Genomic DNA, 16,464 nt, shown 5'->3' with positions numbered 1-16,464 from the left:
CTCTGTTTTGTAAGAAGCTGGTTTTTTTTTCACCAACTAGTTGGTTTGCATGCATTATTCGTTTGATCTCTAATATACAACAAGTCCTATTTTTTTTGTCTTAGGAAAAAATTTAGATATTACAGATCGCTGGTGTGAGTGACATGAAGAAAAGCTCTGTTTTGGGAGAAGCTGTTTTTCCCCAACCAGTTGGTTTGCATGCATTAATCGTTTAAGCTCGATTATACAACAAGTCCTCTTTTTTATTTTAGGGAAAAATGGACACATAACAAATCACTGGGGTGTGTGTGAGTGACAGGAAGAAAAGCTCTGTTTTGTGGGAAACTGGGTTTTTTTTTACCAACCAGTTGGTTTGCATGCATTATTTGTTTGATGTCAATTATATAACAAGTCCTCTTTTTTTTATTTTAGGAAAAAATTTAGATATTATTACAGATCGCTGGTGTGAGTGACATGAAGAAAAGCTCTGTTTTGGGAGAAGCTGTTTTTCCCCAACCAGTTGGTTTGCATGCATTAATCGTTCAATCTTGATTATACAACAAGTCCTCTTTTTTTATTTTAGGGAAAAATTGCGATATTATTACAGATTGCTGGTGTGTGTGTGAGTGACAGGAAGAAAAGCTCTGTTTTGTAGGAAGCTGTGTTTTTTTTTACCAACCAGTTTGTTTACATGCATAAATCGTTTGATCTCCATTATACAACAAGTCCTCTTTTTTTATCGTATGTAAAAAATGGAGATAATATTACGGATCGCTGGTGTGTGTGTGAGTGACAGGAAGAAAAGATCTGTTTCGGGATAAGCTGTTTTCTCCCAACCAGTTGGTTTGCATGCATTAATCATTTGAAATTGGTTTTCAAATAAGCCTTTTTTTTAGTATCTTGGACAAAAATGGGGATATTATTACAGATCGCTTGTGTGTGTGTGTGTGTGTGTGTGTGTGAGTGACAGGAAGAAACGCTCTGTTTTGTAGGAAGCTGTTTTTTTTTTCACCAACCAGTTGGTTTGCATGCATTATTCATTGATCTCAATTATACAACAAGTCCTCTTTTTTTTATCTTGGGAACATTTTTTAGATAGTATTACAGATCGTTGGTGTGAGTGACAGGAAGAAAAGCTATGTTTTGGGAGAAGCTGTTTTTCCCCAACCAGTTGGTTTGCATGCATTAATCGTTTGATCTCAATTATACAACAATTCCTCTTTTTTTATTTTAGGGAAAAATGGACATATAACAGATCGCTCGGGTGTGTGTGAGTGACAGGAAGAAAAGCTATGTTTTGGGAGAAGCTGTTTTTCCCCAACCAGTTGGTTTGCATGCATTAATCGTTTGATCTCAGTTATACAACAAGTCCTCTTTATTTATTTTAGGGAAAACAATTTAGATTATATCACAGAATGCTGGTGTGTGTGTGAGTGACAGGAAGAAAAGCTCTCTTTTGAGAAAAGTTGTTCATTCGCCAACCAGTTGGTTTTCATGCATTAATTGTTTGATCTCGATTATACAGCAAGTCCTTTTTTTTTTTTCTCAGGGAAAAATGGAGATATTATTACAGATCGCTGGTGTGTTTGTGTGAGTGACAGGAAGAAAAGCTCTGTTTTGAGAAAAGCTGTTTTTCCCCCAACCAGTTGGTTTGCATGCATTAATCGTTTGACATCGGTTATAAAACCAGCCCTTTTTTTTATCTTAGGGAAAAAAAATTATATCACAGAACGCCGGTGTGTGTGTGTGAGTGACAGGAAGAAACGCTCTGTTTTGTAGGAAGCTGTTGTTTTTTTCACCAACCAGTTGGTTTGCATGCATTATTCATTGATCTCAATTATACAACAAGTCCTCTTTTTTTTATCTTGGGAACATTTTTTAGATAGTATTACAGATCGTTGGTGTGAGTGACAGGAAGAAAAGCTATGTTTTGGGAGAAGCTGTTTTTCCCCAACCAGTTGGTTTGCATGCATTAATCGTTTGATCTCAATTATACAACAATTCCTCTTTTTTTATTTTAGGGAAAAATGGACATATAACAGATCGCTCGGGTGTGTGTGAGTGACAGGAAGAAAAGCTATGTTTTGGGAGAAGCTGTTTTTCCCCAACCAGTTGGTTTGCATGCATTAATCGTTTGATCTCAGTTATACAACAAGTCCTCTTTATTTATCTTAGGGAAAACAATTTAGATTATATCACAGAATGCTGGTGTGTGTGTGAGTGACAGGAAGAAAAGCTCTCTTTTGAGAAAAGTTGTTCATTCGCCAACCAGTTGGTTTTCATGCATTAATTGTTTGATCTCGATTATACAGCAAGTCCTTTTTTTTTTTTCTCAGGGAAAAATGGAGATATTATTACAGATCGCTGGTGTGTTTGTGTGAGTGACAGGAAGAAAAGCTCTGTTTTGAGAAAAGCTGTTTTTCCCCCAACCAGTTGGTTTGCATGCATTAATCGTTTGACATCGGTTATAAAACCAGCCCTTTTTTTTATCTTAGGGAAAAAAAATTATATCACAGAACGCCGGTGTGTGTGTGTGAGTGACAGGAAGAAAAACTCTCTTTTGATAAAAGCAGTTTGTTCGCCAACCAGTTGATTTGCATGCATTAATCGTTTGACTTCGATTATAAAACAAGCCCTAGTTTTGTATCTTAGGGGAAAAAAATAGATTTTATTACAGATCGCTGGTGTGTGTGTGTGTGTGTGTGAGTGACAGAAAGAAAAGCTCTCTTTTGAGAAAAGCATTTTTTTCGCCAACCAGTTGCTTTTCATGTACTCATCGCTTGACATTGGTTATAAAACAAGCCATATTTTGTTATCTTAAGGGGAAAAAAATAGATTGTATCACAGATCACTGGTGTGTGTAGCTGGTGTGTGTGTGAGTGACAGGAAGAAAAGCTCTCTTTGAGAAAAGCTGTTTTTTCGCCAACCAGTTGGTTTGCATGCATTAATCGTTTGACCTGGATTATAAAACAAGCCCTATTTTTTTATTTTATGGAAAAATGTAGATTAGATTACACACCACTGGTGTGAGTGACAGGAAGCAAAGCTCTCTTTTGAGAAAAGTTGTTTTTTCCCCAACCAGTTTGTTTACATGCATTAATCGTTTGATCCAGACTATAAAACAAGTCCTCTTTTTTATCTTAGGGAAAAATGTTGATATCATTACAGATAGCTGGTGTGAGTGACAGGAAGAAAAGCTGTCTTTTAAGAAAAGCAGTTTTTTCGCCAACCAGTTGGTTTGCATGCATTAATCATTTGACATCAGTTATAAAACAAGCCCTATTTTTTCTATCTTAGGAAGAATATTTAGATTATATCACAGAACGCCGGTGTGTGTGTGTGTGAGTGACAGGAAGAAAAGCTCTGTTTTGGAAGAAGCTGGTTTTTTTTACCAACGAGTTGGTTTACATGCATTAATTGTTTGATCTCGATTATACAAGTCCTTTTTCTTTATTTTAAGGAAACATTTTTTAGATCATATCACAGAACACCGGTGTGTGTGTGTGAGTGACAGGAATAAAAGCTCTGGTTTGGAAAACTTTTTTTTTTTTTACCAACCAGTTGGTTTACATAAATTAGTTGTTGGATCTCGATTATACAACAAGTCCTCTTTTTTTTTAATCTCAGGGGAAAATGTTGATATTATTACAGATCGCTGGTGTGTTTGTGTGAGTGACAGGAAGAAAAGCTCTGTTTTGGGAAAAACCAAATGGTTTTCATGTACTAATTGCTTGACCTCGACTATAAAACAAGCCCTATTTTTGTATTTTAAGGGGAAAAAAATACATTATATTACAGATCGCTGGTGTATGTGTGTGTGAGTGACAGGAAGTAAAGCTCTCTTTTGAGAAAAGCAGTTTTTTCGCCAACCATTTGGTTTACATGTGTTAACCGCTTGACCTTGATTATAAAACAAGCCCTATTTTTGCATCTCAGGGGGAAAAAAAATTAGATTATAATACAGGTCGCTGGTGTGTGTGTGTGTGAGTGACAGGAAGAAAAGCTCTCTTTTGATAAAAGCTGTTTTTTCGCCAACCAGTGGGTTTTCATGTGTTAATCGCTTGACCTCGAATATAAAACAAGCCCTATTTGTGTATTTTAGGGAAAGAAATGAGATTATATTACAGATCGCTGGTGTGAGTTACAGGAAGAAAAGTTCAGTTTTGGGAGAAGCTGTTTTTTTCCCCAACCAGTTGGTTTGCATGCATTAATTGTTTGACCTCGGTTATAAAAAAAACAACTATTTCTTTATTTTAAGCAAAAACATTTTAGATTATATCACAGAACGCCGGTGTGTGTGTGAGTGACAGGAATAAAAGCTCTTGTTTGGAAGAAACTTTTTTTTTTTTTTTACCAACCAGTTGGTTTACATAAATTAGTTGTTGGATCTCGATTATACAACAAGTCCTCTTTTTTTTTTATCTCAGGGAAAAATGGAGATATTATTACAGATTGCTAGTGTGTTTGTGTGAGTGACAGGAAGAAAAGCTCTGTTTTGGGAAAAACCAAATGGTTTTCATGTACTAATTGCTTGACCTCGATTATAAAACAAGCCCTATTTTTGTATTTTAAGGAAAAAAATGACATTATATTACAGATCGCTGGTGTATGTGTGTGTGAGTGACAGGAAGAAAAGCTCTCTTTTGAGAAAAGCAGTTTTTTTCGCCAACCATTTGGTTTCCATGTGTTAACCGCTTGACCTTGATTATAAAACAAACCCTATTTTTGCATCTCAGGGGGAAAAAAAATTAGATTATAATACAGGTCGCTGGTGTGTGTGTGTGTGAGTGACAGGAAGAAAAGCTCTCTTTTGAGAAAAGCTGTTTTTTTCGCCAACCAGTTGGTTTTCATGTATTCATCGCTTGACTTCGATTATAAAACAAGCCCTATTTTTGTATTTTAGGGAAAAAAATGAGATTATATTACAGATCGCTGGTGTGAGTTACAGGAAGAAAAGTTATGTTTTGGGAAAAGCTGTTTTTTCCCCAACCAGTTGGTTTTCATGCATTAATCGTTTGACCTCGGTAATAAAAAAAACAAACAATTTCTTTATTTTAAGCAAAAACATTTTAGATTATATCACAGAACGCCGGTGTGTGTGTGAGTGACAGGAATAAAAGCTCTGGTTTGGAAGAAACTGTTGGGGTTTTTTTACCAACCAGTTGGTTTACATAAATTAGTTGTTGGATCTCGATTATACAACAAGTCCTCTTTTTTTTATCTCAGGGAAAAATGGAGATATGATTACAGATCGCTGGTGTGTTTGTGTGAGGTACAGGAAGAAAAGCTCTGTTTTGGGAAAAACCAAATGGTTTTCATGTACTAATTGCTTGACCTCGATTATAAAACAAGCCCTATTTTTGTATTTTAAGGAAAACAATTACATTATATTACAGATCGCTGGTGTATGTGTGTGTGTGAGTGACAGGAAGAAAAGCTCTCTTTTGAGAAAAGCAGTTTTTTCGCCAACCAGTTGGTTGTCATGTATTAACCGCTTGACCTTGATTATAAAACAAGCCCTATTTTTGCATCTCAGGGGGAAAAAAAATGAGATTATAATACAGGTCGCTGGTGTGTGTGTGTGTGAGTGACAGGAAGAAAAGCTCTCTTTTGAGAAAAGCTGTTTTTTTCACCAACCAGTTGGTTTTCATGTATTAATCGCTTGACCTCGATTATAAAACAAGCCCTATTTTTGTATTTTAGGGAAAAAAATGAGATTATTTTACAGATCGCTGGTGTGAGTGACAGGAAGAAAAGTTCTGTTTTTTTTTCCACCAACCAGTTGGTTTGTATGCATTAATCGTTTGACTTCGGTTATAAAACAAGCCCTATTTTTTTTTTTTATCTTAGGGAAAAAAAATGTAGATTATGTCACAGAACGTGTGTGTGTGAAAGTGTGTGTGAGTGACAGGAAGAAAAGGTCTGTTTCGGGAGAAGCATTTCTTTTTTGCCAGACCCCGATCATTAGGCAACCCCTCGTCTTTGGACTTGTCACCTTTTGGACATAAATGTGGTCTTGAATGCGGGTCAGTGCAGGACGTAGTCTACGGGCGACCTGTGACCGGGTGTGCCTGCAAACAAGCTCCGCGAGGTCTCTTTAGTCCCGTTTTTTTGTCCCGCCTTGAAGTGCTGAGGCCGACTGTGCGGCGAGAGTGAGCGAGCGGAAAGGGAGCGAAGGGGAGGGAGTGGTGTGGCTTGTGGGAGGAGGAGGAGGAGGAGGAGGTAGGGAGCGGGAGGAAGGACTCGCCTTCTCACTTTCTGGATGTCCTGCAGGCTGACGGCAACAGAATGAGCGCCGTTGTTCTCCTCTCACTTTGAGAGGCGGCTGCTCTTTTCATTTTCACTTTTTTATTCATCAAGTGGGTCAGTCCTTTTCCTGGCACTGACCTCCTGCCTAGTCATTTGGGACCGTACCATGCCGGTGGTTGGCGTCGCCTCCAAACTCAGGCAACCGTCCTCCGCGGTGAAGCCGGTGCACAGCGCCCTGCCCTTCCCCAGCAGCCCGCGGGTGAGCACCGCCTCCCAGGGCTTCATGGCCAGGCAGCAGGAGCTCAAGGCGGGCGAGGGCGCCCCCATGCTCCACTGCCAGCTGTCGGTCAAGTCCCAGTGCCAGCCGGCGAGGACGCCTGAAGGGAAGTCCAGGGCCGAGAGCGAGGAGAGCCGGATCTGCAAGGTATGTGGTGTGGCTGTCCCTGTTCCCGTGCTTGGTAGAGCAGGTGTTTGCTACCGTGAGTAATGGATGAGCTCATCCTGGTGCCCTATCAGAAATAGGTGATGTATTCAGTCAAGATCTTGAGTCGGTTCCGAGGAAGTGAGCTTTTTGTGTGGGAAGCAAACAACTAATGTCGAATGGCGCACATTACACCAGTTTTAAAGTCGCACATGAAGAGCGATTCAGGATATTGGCCATGAATACACTGTATACACGACCCAATCCGAACAACCTCCCCTGGTCATGGTGCGAATAAACCGACGCAAAAAGTCGATACACACGGTCGCACAAAAACACAACCTGCTCACTGAATTTTGTGGATGTTATAAAGAAATATATAACCCCCAAAAGGAACCCCGTTTAAATCCCATGCAATGCATGATGGGTAAAAAAAAACACATTTTACATGTGATGTGTTCAGTCAAGATCTTGAGTCGGTTCCCAGGAAGTGAGCTTTTTGTGTGGGAAGCAAACAACTAATGTCGAACGGCGCACATTACACCAGTTTTAAAGTCGCACATGAAGAGCGATTCAGGATATTGGCCATGAATACACTGTATACACGACCCAATCCGAACAACCTCCCCTGGTCATGGTGCGAATAAACCGACGCAAAAAGTCGACACACACGGTCGCACAAAACACAACCTGCTCACTGAATTTTGTGGATGTTATAAAGAAATATATAACCCCCAAAAGGACCCCCGTTTAAATCCCATGCAATGCATGATGGGTAAAAAAAAAAAACATTTTACATGTGATGTGTTCAGTCAAGATCTTGAGTCGGTTCCCAGGATGTGAGCTTTTTGTGTGGGAAGCACACAACTAATGTCGAACGGCGCACATTACACCAGTTTTAAAGTCGCACATGAAGAGCGATTCAGGATATTGGCCATGAATACACTGTATACACGACCCAATCCGAACAACCTCCCCTGGTCATGGTGCGAATAAACCGACGCAAAAAGTCGACACACACGGTCGCACAAAAACACAACCTGCTCACTGAATTTTGTGGATGTTATAAAGAAATATATAACCCCCAAAAGGAACCCCGTTTAAATCCCATGCAATGCATGATGGGTAAAAAAAAACACATTTTACATGTGATGTATTCAGTCAAGATCTTGAGTCGGTTCCAAGGAAGTGAGTTTTTTGTGTGGTGAAGCAAACAACTAATGTATGACGGCGCACATTACACCAGTTTTAAAGTCGCACATCAAGAGCAAATTCAGGATATCGGCCATGAATACACGACATACACGACCCAATCCGAACAACCTCCCCTGGTCATGGTGCGAATAAACCGACGCAAAAAGTGGACACACACGGTCGCACAAAACACAACCTGCTCACTGAATTTTGTGGATGTTATAAAAAAAAAAATGTCCAAACACCACACATAATTCAAAATGACCCCTATTTAAATCCCATGCAATGCATGATGGGTAAAAAAACACATTTTACATGTTTGTTTTAGCTGCTTGATGACAATACTTTAAGGAGGTCGTCACAGAAGTAAACAACCTTTTACATACTCTTGTCACGTTGTGTAAATGGTAAATAAAAAGAGAATACAATGATTTGCAAATCCTTTTCAACTTATATTCAATTGAATAGACTGCAAAGACAAGATATTTCACATTCAAACTGAGAAACCTTGTTATGTTTTACAAATATTAGCTCATTTGAAATTGGATGCCTGCAACATGTTTCAAAAAAGCTGGCACAAGTGGCAAAAAAGACTGAGAAAGTTGAGGAATGCTCATCAAACGCTTATTTGGAACATCCCACAGGTGAACAGGCTAATTGGGAACAGGTGGGTGCCATGATTGGGTATAAAAGCAGCTTCCATGAAATGCTCAGTCATTCACAAACAAGGACGGAGAGATGGTCACCACAACAAATGCGTGAGCAAATTGTTTTAGAACAACATTTCTCAACCAGCTATTGCAAGGAATTTAGGGATTTCACCATCTACGCTCCGTTATATCATCAAAAGGTTCAGAGAATCTGGAGAAATAACTGCACGTAAGCGAAGATATTACGGACCTTCGATCCCTCAGGCGGTACTGCATCAAAAAGCGACATCAGTGTGTAAAGGATATCACCACATGGGCTCAGGAACACTTCAGAAAACCAGTGTCAGTAACTACAGTCGGTCGCTACATCTGTAAGTGGAAGTTAAAACTCTACTATGCAAATCCAAAACCATTTATCAACAACACCCAGAAAGATGGACTGATGCAAAGTGGAAAAGTGTTCTGTGGTCTCACGAGTCCACATTTCAAATTGTTTTTTTGGAAACTGTGGACGTTGTGTCCTCCGGACCAAAGAGGAAAAGAACCATCCAGAATGTTCGAGGCGTAAAGTTGAAAAGCCAGCATGTGTGATGGTATGGGGGTGTATTAGTGCCCAAGACATGGGTAACTTACACATCTGTGAAGGCGCCATTAATGCTGAAAGGTACATACAGGTTTTGGAGCAACATGTGTTGCCATCCAAGCAACGTTACCATGGACGCCCCTGCTTATTTCAGCAAGACAATGCCAAACCACGTGTTACATCAACGTGGCTTCATAGTAAAAGAGTGCGGGTACTAGACTGGCTTGCCTGTAGTCCAGACCTGTCTCCTATTGAAAATGTGTGGCACATTATGAAGACTAAAATACCATTACAACTTAAGCTGTACATCAAGCAAGAATGGGAAAGAATTCCACCTGAGAGGCTTCAAAAATGTGTCTCCTCAGTTCCCAAACCTTTACTGAGTGTTGTTAAAAGGAAAGGCCATGTAACACAGTGGTGAACATGCCCATTCCCAACTACTTTGGCATGTGTTGCAGCCATGAAATTCTAAGTTGATTATTATTTGCAAAAAAAAAATACAGTTTATGAGTTTGAACTTTAAATATGTTGTCTTTGTAGCATATTCAACTGAATATGGGTTGAAAGGGATTTGCCAATCATTGTATTTCCCAACTCATATGGAAACAGGGTTTGTAAATATATATATATATATATATATATATATATATATATATATATATATATATATATATATATATATATATATATATATATATATATATATATATATATAGCTGGGGCTGACGGCTCATTTGCAATTGTTTTGTTGTGGTTTGAGATAATTTGTCGTATATTGTTCATACAGCTGTAGCTCAATTTAATGTTGTTCTTGTTGAATACTTTTCTTAGAGTGTTGCCTTTGGGGAAGTGTTTGTCAATCAGACTGAGGAATTTGTGGCCAATGTTAGTTGAGACGTTTTTGCTGTATGGGGGGTTGTACCAGATGATGTTGTTTCGTTTTCTGTTCTTTTTTGGTTGGTTTCCTGGCGTGGGTTCATGACCCTAAGAAAAGTATTCAACAAGAACAACATTAAATTGAGCTACAGCTGTATGAACAATATACGACAAAGTATCTCAAACCACAACAAAACAATTGCAAATGAGCCGTCAGACCCCAGACAGAGCGACCCCAAAACCAGCAAAGGCTGCAACTGCCGCAAGAAACCTGATTGCCCTCTCAACGGTGGGTGCTTACAAACATCAGTTGTTTACCAATCTAAGGTAACACGCAAGGACATTAACACATCCGACACATATGTAGGATTAACCGAGGGAGAGTTTAAAACCAGATGGAACAATCACAAGGCTTCTTTCAGGAACCAAAACCTGCGGAATACCACAGAACTCAGCAAACACATTTGGGACCTCAAAGACAATAATGTTGAATATTCAATAACATGGCAAATTCTTGCATCCAGCACACCTTACAATAGTGGTAATAAAAGATGCAACCTATGCTTGAAAGAGAAACTGTTTATTATATACCGTCCAGACCTGTCATCCCTCAAAAAGCGCAGCGAAATTGTATCAGCATGCCGCCACAGACGGAAACACCTCCTAGGTAACACATGAGCCAATCACCACGCCCCTACGCCAGCCTGTACCCACCCACTCTGTGCCCCATATAAACCATGGTATGTGAATGCTCCCATTAAAATCTCCTGATGATTGAGGGAACCCCTCATGAAACAGGCCTGTAGAGATGAAGTAGTCTTGTGATTTTTTTTCCACACATACATATATATATATATATATATATATATGTATATATATGTATATATATATATAAAATAAAAAAATAAAACAAAACAAATAAAAAATAAAAATCTGTGTTGGCCCTGTGATGAGGTGGCGACTTGTCCAGGGTCTACCCCGCCTTCCGCCCGAATGCAGCTGAGATAGGCTCCAGCACCCCCCGCGACCCCAAAAGAGACAAGCGGTAGACAATGGATGGAAAAATAAAATATTTATATATATACATACATATACGTTAGGTCGGGAAAAAAAACACAGGCTATTTCATCCCTACGAGCCTGTTTCGCAGGTTTCCCTGCTCTTCTGCTCCCCTGAAGAGCAGGGAAACCTGCAAAACAGGCTTGTAGGGATGATATAACCGATATATATATATATATATATATATATATATATATATATATATATATATATATATATATATATATATATATATATGTTGTGCTTACTCTGGGTTCACCTAATAGCGTCAAACCCTTGGAGATGTTTGCCAAGTGTTTTCCCGCCGCAAAAGCTCCTCGCCTTCCTCTCTCAGGCGTCCGGCAGAGGAGGCGGGGTCATTTTCGAAATTCCCCCGCCAGGCAACTGTCAGAGCGCTGAGCGAATGGTCGCCGTCGAGCCCTTTCGCTCTGTCCTCTTCCTGACTTCTAAGACATCCGGTTAGTGAGCAGAGCTTCCTCGTGACCGGGAAGGAAAACGTGGGTCGGGGACATCAGAACGCGGGTCAGCGGGTCTTCGGCTCACTTGAAATCCTCGCCGCGTGTCCGTGACCCAGTCTGAGCCCGCAGGGCTGACAGGAGGTTGTTTTTTTTTATCAACCGTCTGCTGAAAAGTAACCCGAAAACTACTTTTGTTTCCTTCTTTCCATGTTTTACTGCCAATTTTGCTCAAATAATACCCACGTGTCATTGTTGGTCCACTAAAGGTGTATACCCGATTGTGTGGCGAAACAACCTAAACCTACAGTGGGTGTTTTGTATGTTAGTGAGCGTGTGGCACACTCACTATCTGCCTAGTCAGGACAAAAGAACTTGAAAAATTCCCATTTTTCAATTAAAAAACTTTTACTTTGTCAACATTTCTTGACGGATTTAAACAATTTCAACACCAACCAATTCAGCTCATTCAGGAAATGAGTTATCCTAATCATTTTCAAAATAATCCCGCTTTTCCCAAAATTCCACAATTTCCAGGAAATTCCCATTGAAATGAATGCAACATTTTTAAAAAGTTCCACAATTCCCACATTTTTGTCCGATTCAAACCGTTCCAACTCCAAAATATTCAGCCTGTGTGCGCTCCTTCAACAATTTTTTAAAAATTCCCGGATTTTCTTACAATTCCCAGTCTTTAGGGACATTTTCCCCATTCAAAATGAATAATCCATTTTTCCAACTTCTGCAATTCCCACATTTTTCAAACGATTCAAACGATTCCACCTTCAACACATTCAACTCATCCTGGACATTCAAACAACCATTTTTCCACTTTTAACAAATTTCCAGGAATTCCTGTTGTTGTTTTTTAACCTTATTTCTAACCTTTATAGTGCGATCACTACTGGCACATTTTTCAACCCACTGTCAAAACAATTCTCTTAGTCAGGACAAAAAAAAAAAAGTTGGTTTAAGAACTTGAAAAATTCCCGTTTTTCCCCAAATTTCCTTAATACCATTTTTCAATTAAAAAACAGTTACTGCTTCAACATTTCTTGACCGATTTCAACAATTCCAACACCAACCAATTGAGCTCATTCATGCTCTTAGTAATTTTCCCAAAAAATACCGCTTTTCCAAAAATTCCCAAATTTCCAGGAAGTTCCCATTGAAATAAATGGGACATGTTTCCAAGTTGCACAATTCCCACATTTTTCGTCCGATTCTAACCGTTCCAACTCCAAAATATTCAATATTCAAAATTGTGTGTGCTCCTTCAACAATTTTTTTAAATTCCCGTATTTTCTTACAATTCCCAGTCTTTAGGGACATTTTCCCCATTCAAAGTTAATAATCCATTTTTCCAACTTCTACAATTCCCACATTTTTCAAACGATTCCACCTTTAACACATTCAACTCATCCTGGACATTCAAACAATCATTTTTCCACGTTTAACAAATTTCCAGGAATTCCTGTTGTTGTTTTTTTAACCTTATTTCCAACCTTTTTAGTGCGATGACTCCTGTCACGTTTTTCAACCCACTGTCAAAACAATCCTCTTAGTCAGGACAAAAAAGAAAGTTGGTTTAAGAACTTGAAAAATTCCCGTTTTTCCCCAAATTTCCTTAATACCATTTTTCAGTTAAAAAACAGTTACTGCTTCACCATTTCTTGACTGATTTCAAGAATTCCAACACCAACCAATTCAGCTCATTCATGCTCTTAGTAATGTTCCCAAAAAATACCGCTTATCCAAAAATTCCCAAATTTCCAGGAACTTCCCATTGAAATAAATGGGATATGTTTCCAAGTTGCACAATTCCCACATTTTTCAACCAATTCAAACAATTCCACATTCAACTCATACTAAACATACAAACTATCATTTTTCAATATTCAACAAATTTCCAGGAATTCCTGTTTTGTTTTGTTTTAACTCTATGTCCAACCTTTTTTGTTTGACTACTCCTTTTACTTTTCTCATCGCATTTCAACTGTTTCACTGTCAAAATGTTTTCTTAGTCTGGACAAAAAAACAAGTTGGTTTAGTAACTACAGAAATTCCCGGTATTTCCGAAATTCCTGGAATTCCCTAATACAATTTCTCAATTAAAAAACTTTGACTACTTCAACATTTCTTTACCGATTTAAACAATTCCAACACCAACCAATTCATATCATTCAAGACATTCATGCTCTTAATAATTTTTAAAAAATCCCGCTTTTCCCCAAATTCCCAAATTTCCAGGAAGTTCCCATTGAAATGAATGGGAAATGTTTTCCGAGTTGCACAATTCCCACATTTTTCAACCGATTCAAACACTTCCACATTCAACTCATACTAAACATACAAACTATCATTCAACAAATTTCCAGGAATTTTTTAACCCTATTTCCGACCTTTTTCGTTTGATGACTCCTTTTTTATTTTTCTCATCCCATTTCAATCAATCCACCGTCAAAACATTTTTCTTAGTCAGGACAAAAAAACAAGTTGGTTAAGGAACTGCAAAAAATCCTGGTTTTCCCCAAATTCCTTAGTACCATTTTTCAATTAAAAAATTGTTACTTCGTCAACATTTCTTGACGGATTTAAACAATTTCAACACCAACCAATTCAGCTCATTCAGGACATTCATGCTCTAAATCATTTTTTTTTTTTTAAATCTCACTTTTCCCAAAATTCCACAATTTCCAGGAAATTCCCATTGAAATGGATGTGACATTTTTAAAAAGTTCCACAATTCCCACATTTTTCGTCCGATTCAAACCGTTCCAACTCCAAAATATTCAGTCTGTTCAAAATTGTGTGCGCTCCTTCAACAATTTTTAAAAATTCCCGGATTTTCTTACAATTCCCAGTCTTTAGGGACATTTTCCCCATTCAAAATGAATAATCCATTTTTCCAACTTCTACAATTCCCACATTTTTCAAACGATTCCACCTTCAACACATTCAACTCATCCTGGACATTAAAACAACCATTTTTCCACGTTCGAAAAATTTCCAAAAATTGCTGTTTTATTTTTTTAACCTTATTTCCAACCTTTTTAGTGCGATGACTCCTGTCACATTTTTCAACCCACTGTCAAAACAATCCTCTTAGTCAGGACAAAAAAAAAAGTTGGTTTAAGAACTTGAAAAATTCCCGTTTTTTCCCAAATTTCCTTAATACCATTTTTCAATTAAAAAAACAGTTACTGCTTCAACATTTCTTGACCGATTTCAACAATTCCAACACCAACCAATTCAGCTCATTCAGGACATTCATGCTCCTAATATTTTCAAAAAAATCTTGCTTTTCCCAAAATTCCCAAATTTCCAGAAAATTCCCATTGAAATGAATGCGACATTTTCAAAAAGTTCCACAATTCCCAGATTTGTCGTCCAATTCAAACCGTTCCAACTCCAAAATATTTAGCCTGTTCAAAATTGTGTACGCTCCTTCAATTTTTAAAAATTCCTGGATTTTTTTAGAATTCCCAGCCTTTTGGGACATTTTCCCTGTTCAAAATGATTTGTCCATTTTTCAAACTTCCACCATTCCCACATTTTTCAACCTTTCCATTCCACCTTCAACACATTCAACTCATCCTAGACATTCAAACTATCATTTTTCCACATTCAACACATTTCCAGGAATTCCTGTTTGTTTGTTTTTTTAACCATATTTCCAACCATTTACTTTTCTCATCCCATTCCAATCTTTCCACCGTCAAAACATTGTTCTTAGTCCGGACAAAAAAAACTAGTTGGTTTAGGAACTACAAAAAATCCTGGTTTTCCCGAAATTACTGGAATTCCATAATGCAATTTTTCAATTAAAAAACTGTTACTACCTTAACATTTCTTGACCGATTTAAACAATTCCAACACCAACCAATTTATATAATTCAAGACATTCTCTTAATCATTTAAAAAAAAAAAAATCCTGCTTTTCCCAAAATTCCAGGAAGTTCCCATTGAAATGAATGGGACATTTATTCCAAGATGCACAATTCCCACATTTTTCAACCGATTCAAACCGTTCCAACATCAACACATTCCACTCATTCTGGACATTCAAACTAACACTTTCCCGAGTTCCAAACCGCAATTCCGGTTTTCCTGGAAATTCAAACTCTTCACCATTCAAACTATTCTTACATTCATGCTACATTCTGTCAGCATTTCAGTGCACCTTCAACATTGGAGCATTCACACGCAATTCCTCCAGGAATGGCTTCTTCTAGTTACAATTAGTGTTATTGTTGGTGGGAGACTGACGTGAGGGTTATGAACATACTTGGTTCTGGGATGTCTTGGACAAGCTTGGAAAAAGACAACCCCCCAAAAAAATGTCTTGCCTGCCCCGGCCTGTCTACATAGGTGAGGAAGGGTGGGCGGTATGGAAGGGTAATTAGTCCACCTAATTGTCTTGTATGAGGAACTTTATCCCCTGGCTTTGAGAAGAAGGTATTCCAGTTTTGGAGGAAGACAAACGTGCCATTGTTCCCTCTCACTTGTAGCACAAAGGTCCAACACAACCGCCGTGATGTTTGCGCGACGACTCAAATACTTTCTGGTGTTTCCAAATCTCTTCTTTGTTTGGATTCCGTGCTCTTTACAGATAAGGTTGTGTGAATGTCAGGCGTTTGTCTGCGGGGGGAAGCGCACTGAGCTGTTATTAGCTCGTCTGACATCGCTGGAAAAGGCCGCAATTATGCTGTCAAGGTGAGATCCATATTTGGCGGCGAGTCAGCGCTGATATTAGGGCGAGATGATACGATTCGGCGAAAGCTGTATCGCCTAGTACACAGCGGGGAGTTCAGTTCGGGCAGCAAAACGTGGATTTTGGAGGGGATTTTTTTTTTTTCCTGCAGGCCGTTTAGGCAGCTAACTAGACGGGCCTGATTTACTGCTGTCTCCAACACATTCACAGCAGAATAATGCCAGCGTTGTGCTGGTAGTCCACCCAGACCCTTTTATCCTAAGGCGGGGATCAGCAAACTCTTT

The 16,464-nt window shown here is 38.7% G+C and overlaps 1 protein-coding gene across 1 annotated transcript in view; it reads left to right on the top strand.

The window, feature by feature from the left end:
• The first annotated feature begins 6,256 nt into the window (after nt 1-6,256).
• The window catches only part of nav3 (neuron navigator 3), a 571,589-nt gene continuing 561,381 nt past the window's right edge, over nt 6,257-16,464 (top strand). The window contains exon 1 of the mRNA XM_072913146.1: nt 6,257-6,652. Within this exon, the coding sequence (XP_072769247.1) occupies nt 6,395-6,652 (258 nt within the window). The 5' untranslated portion in view covers nt 6,257-6,394. The remainder of the gene's footprint in view (nt 6,653-16,464) is intronic.

This window comes from Nerophis lumbriciformis, linkage group LG05, assembly GCF_033978685.3.
Source record: "Nerophis lumbriciformis linkage group LG05, RoL_Nlum_v2.1, whole genome shotgun sequence".
In the NCBI taxonomy this organism is placed as follows: domain Eukaryota; kingdom Metazoa; phylum Chordata; class Actinopteri; order Syngnathiformes; family Syngnathidae; genus Nerophis; species Nerophis lumbriciformis.
Note: the sequence above shows the minus strand (reverse complement) of the source record. Positions and strands in the feature narration are given on the sequence as shown.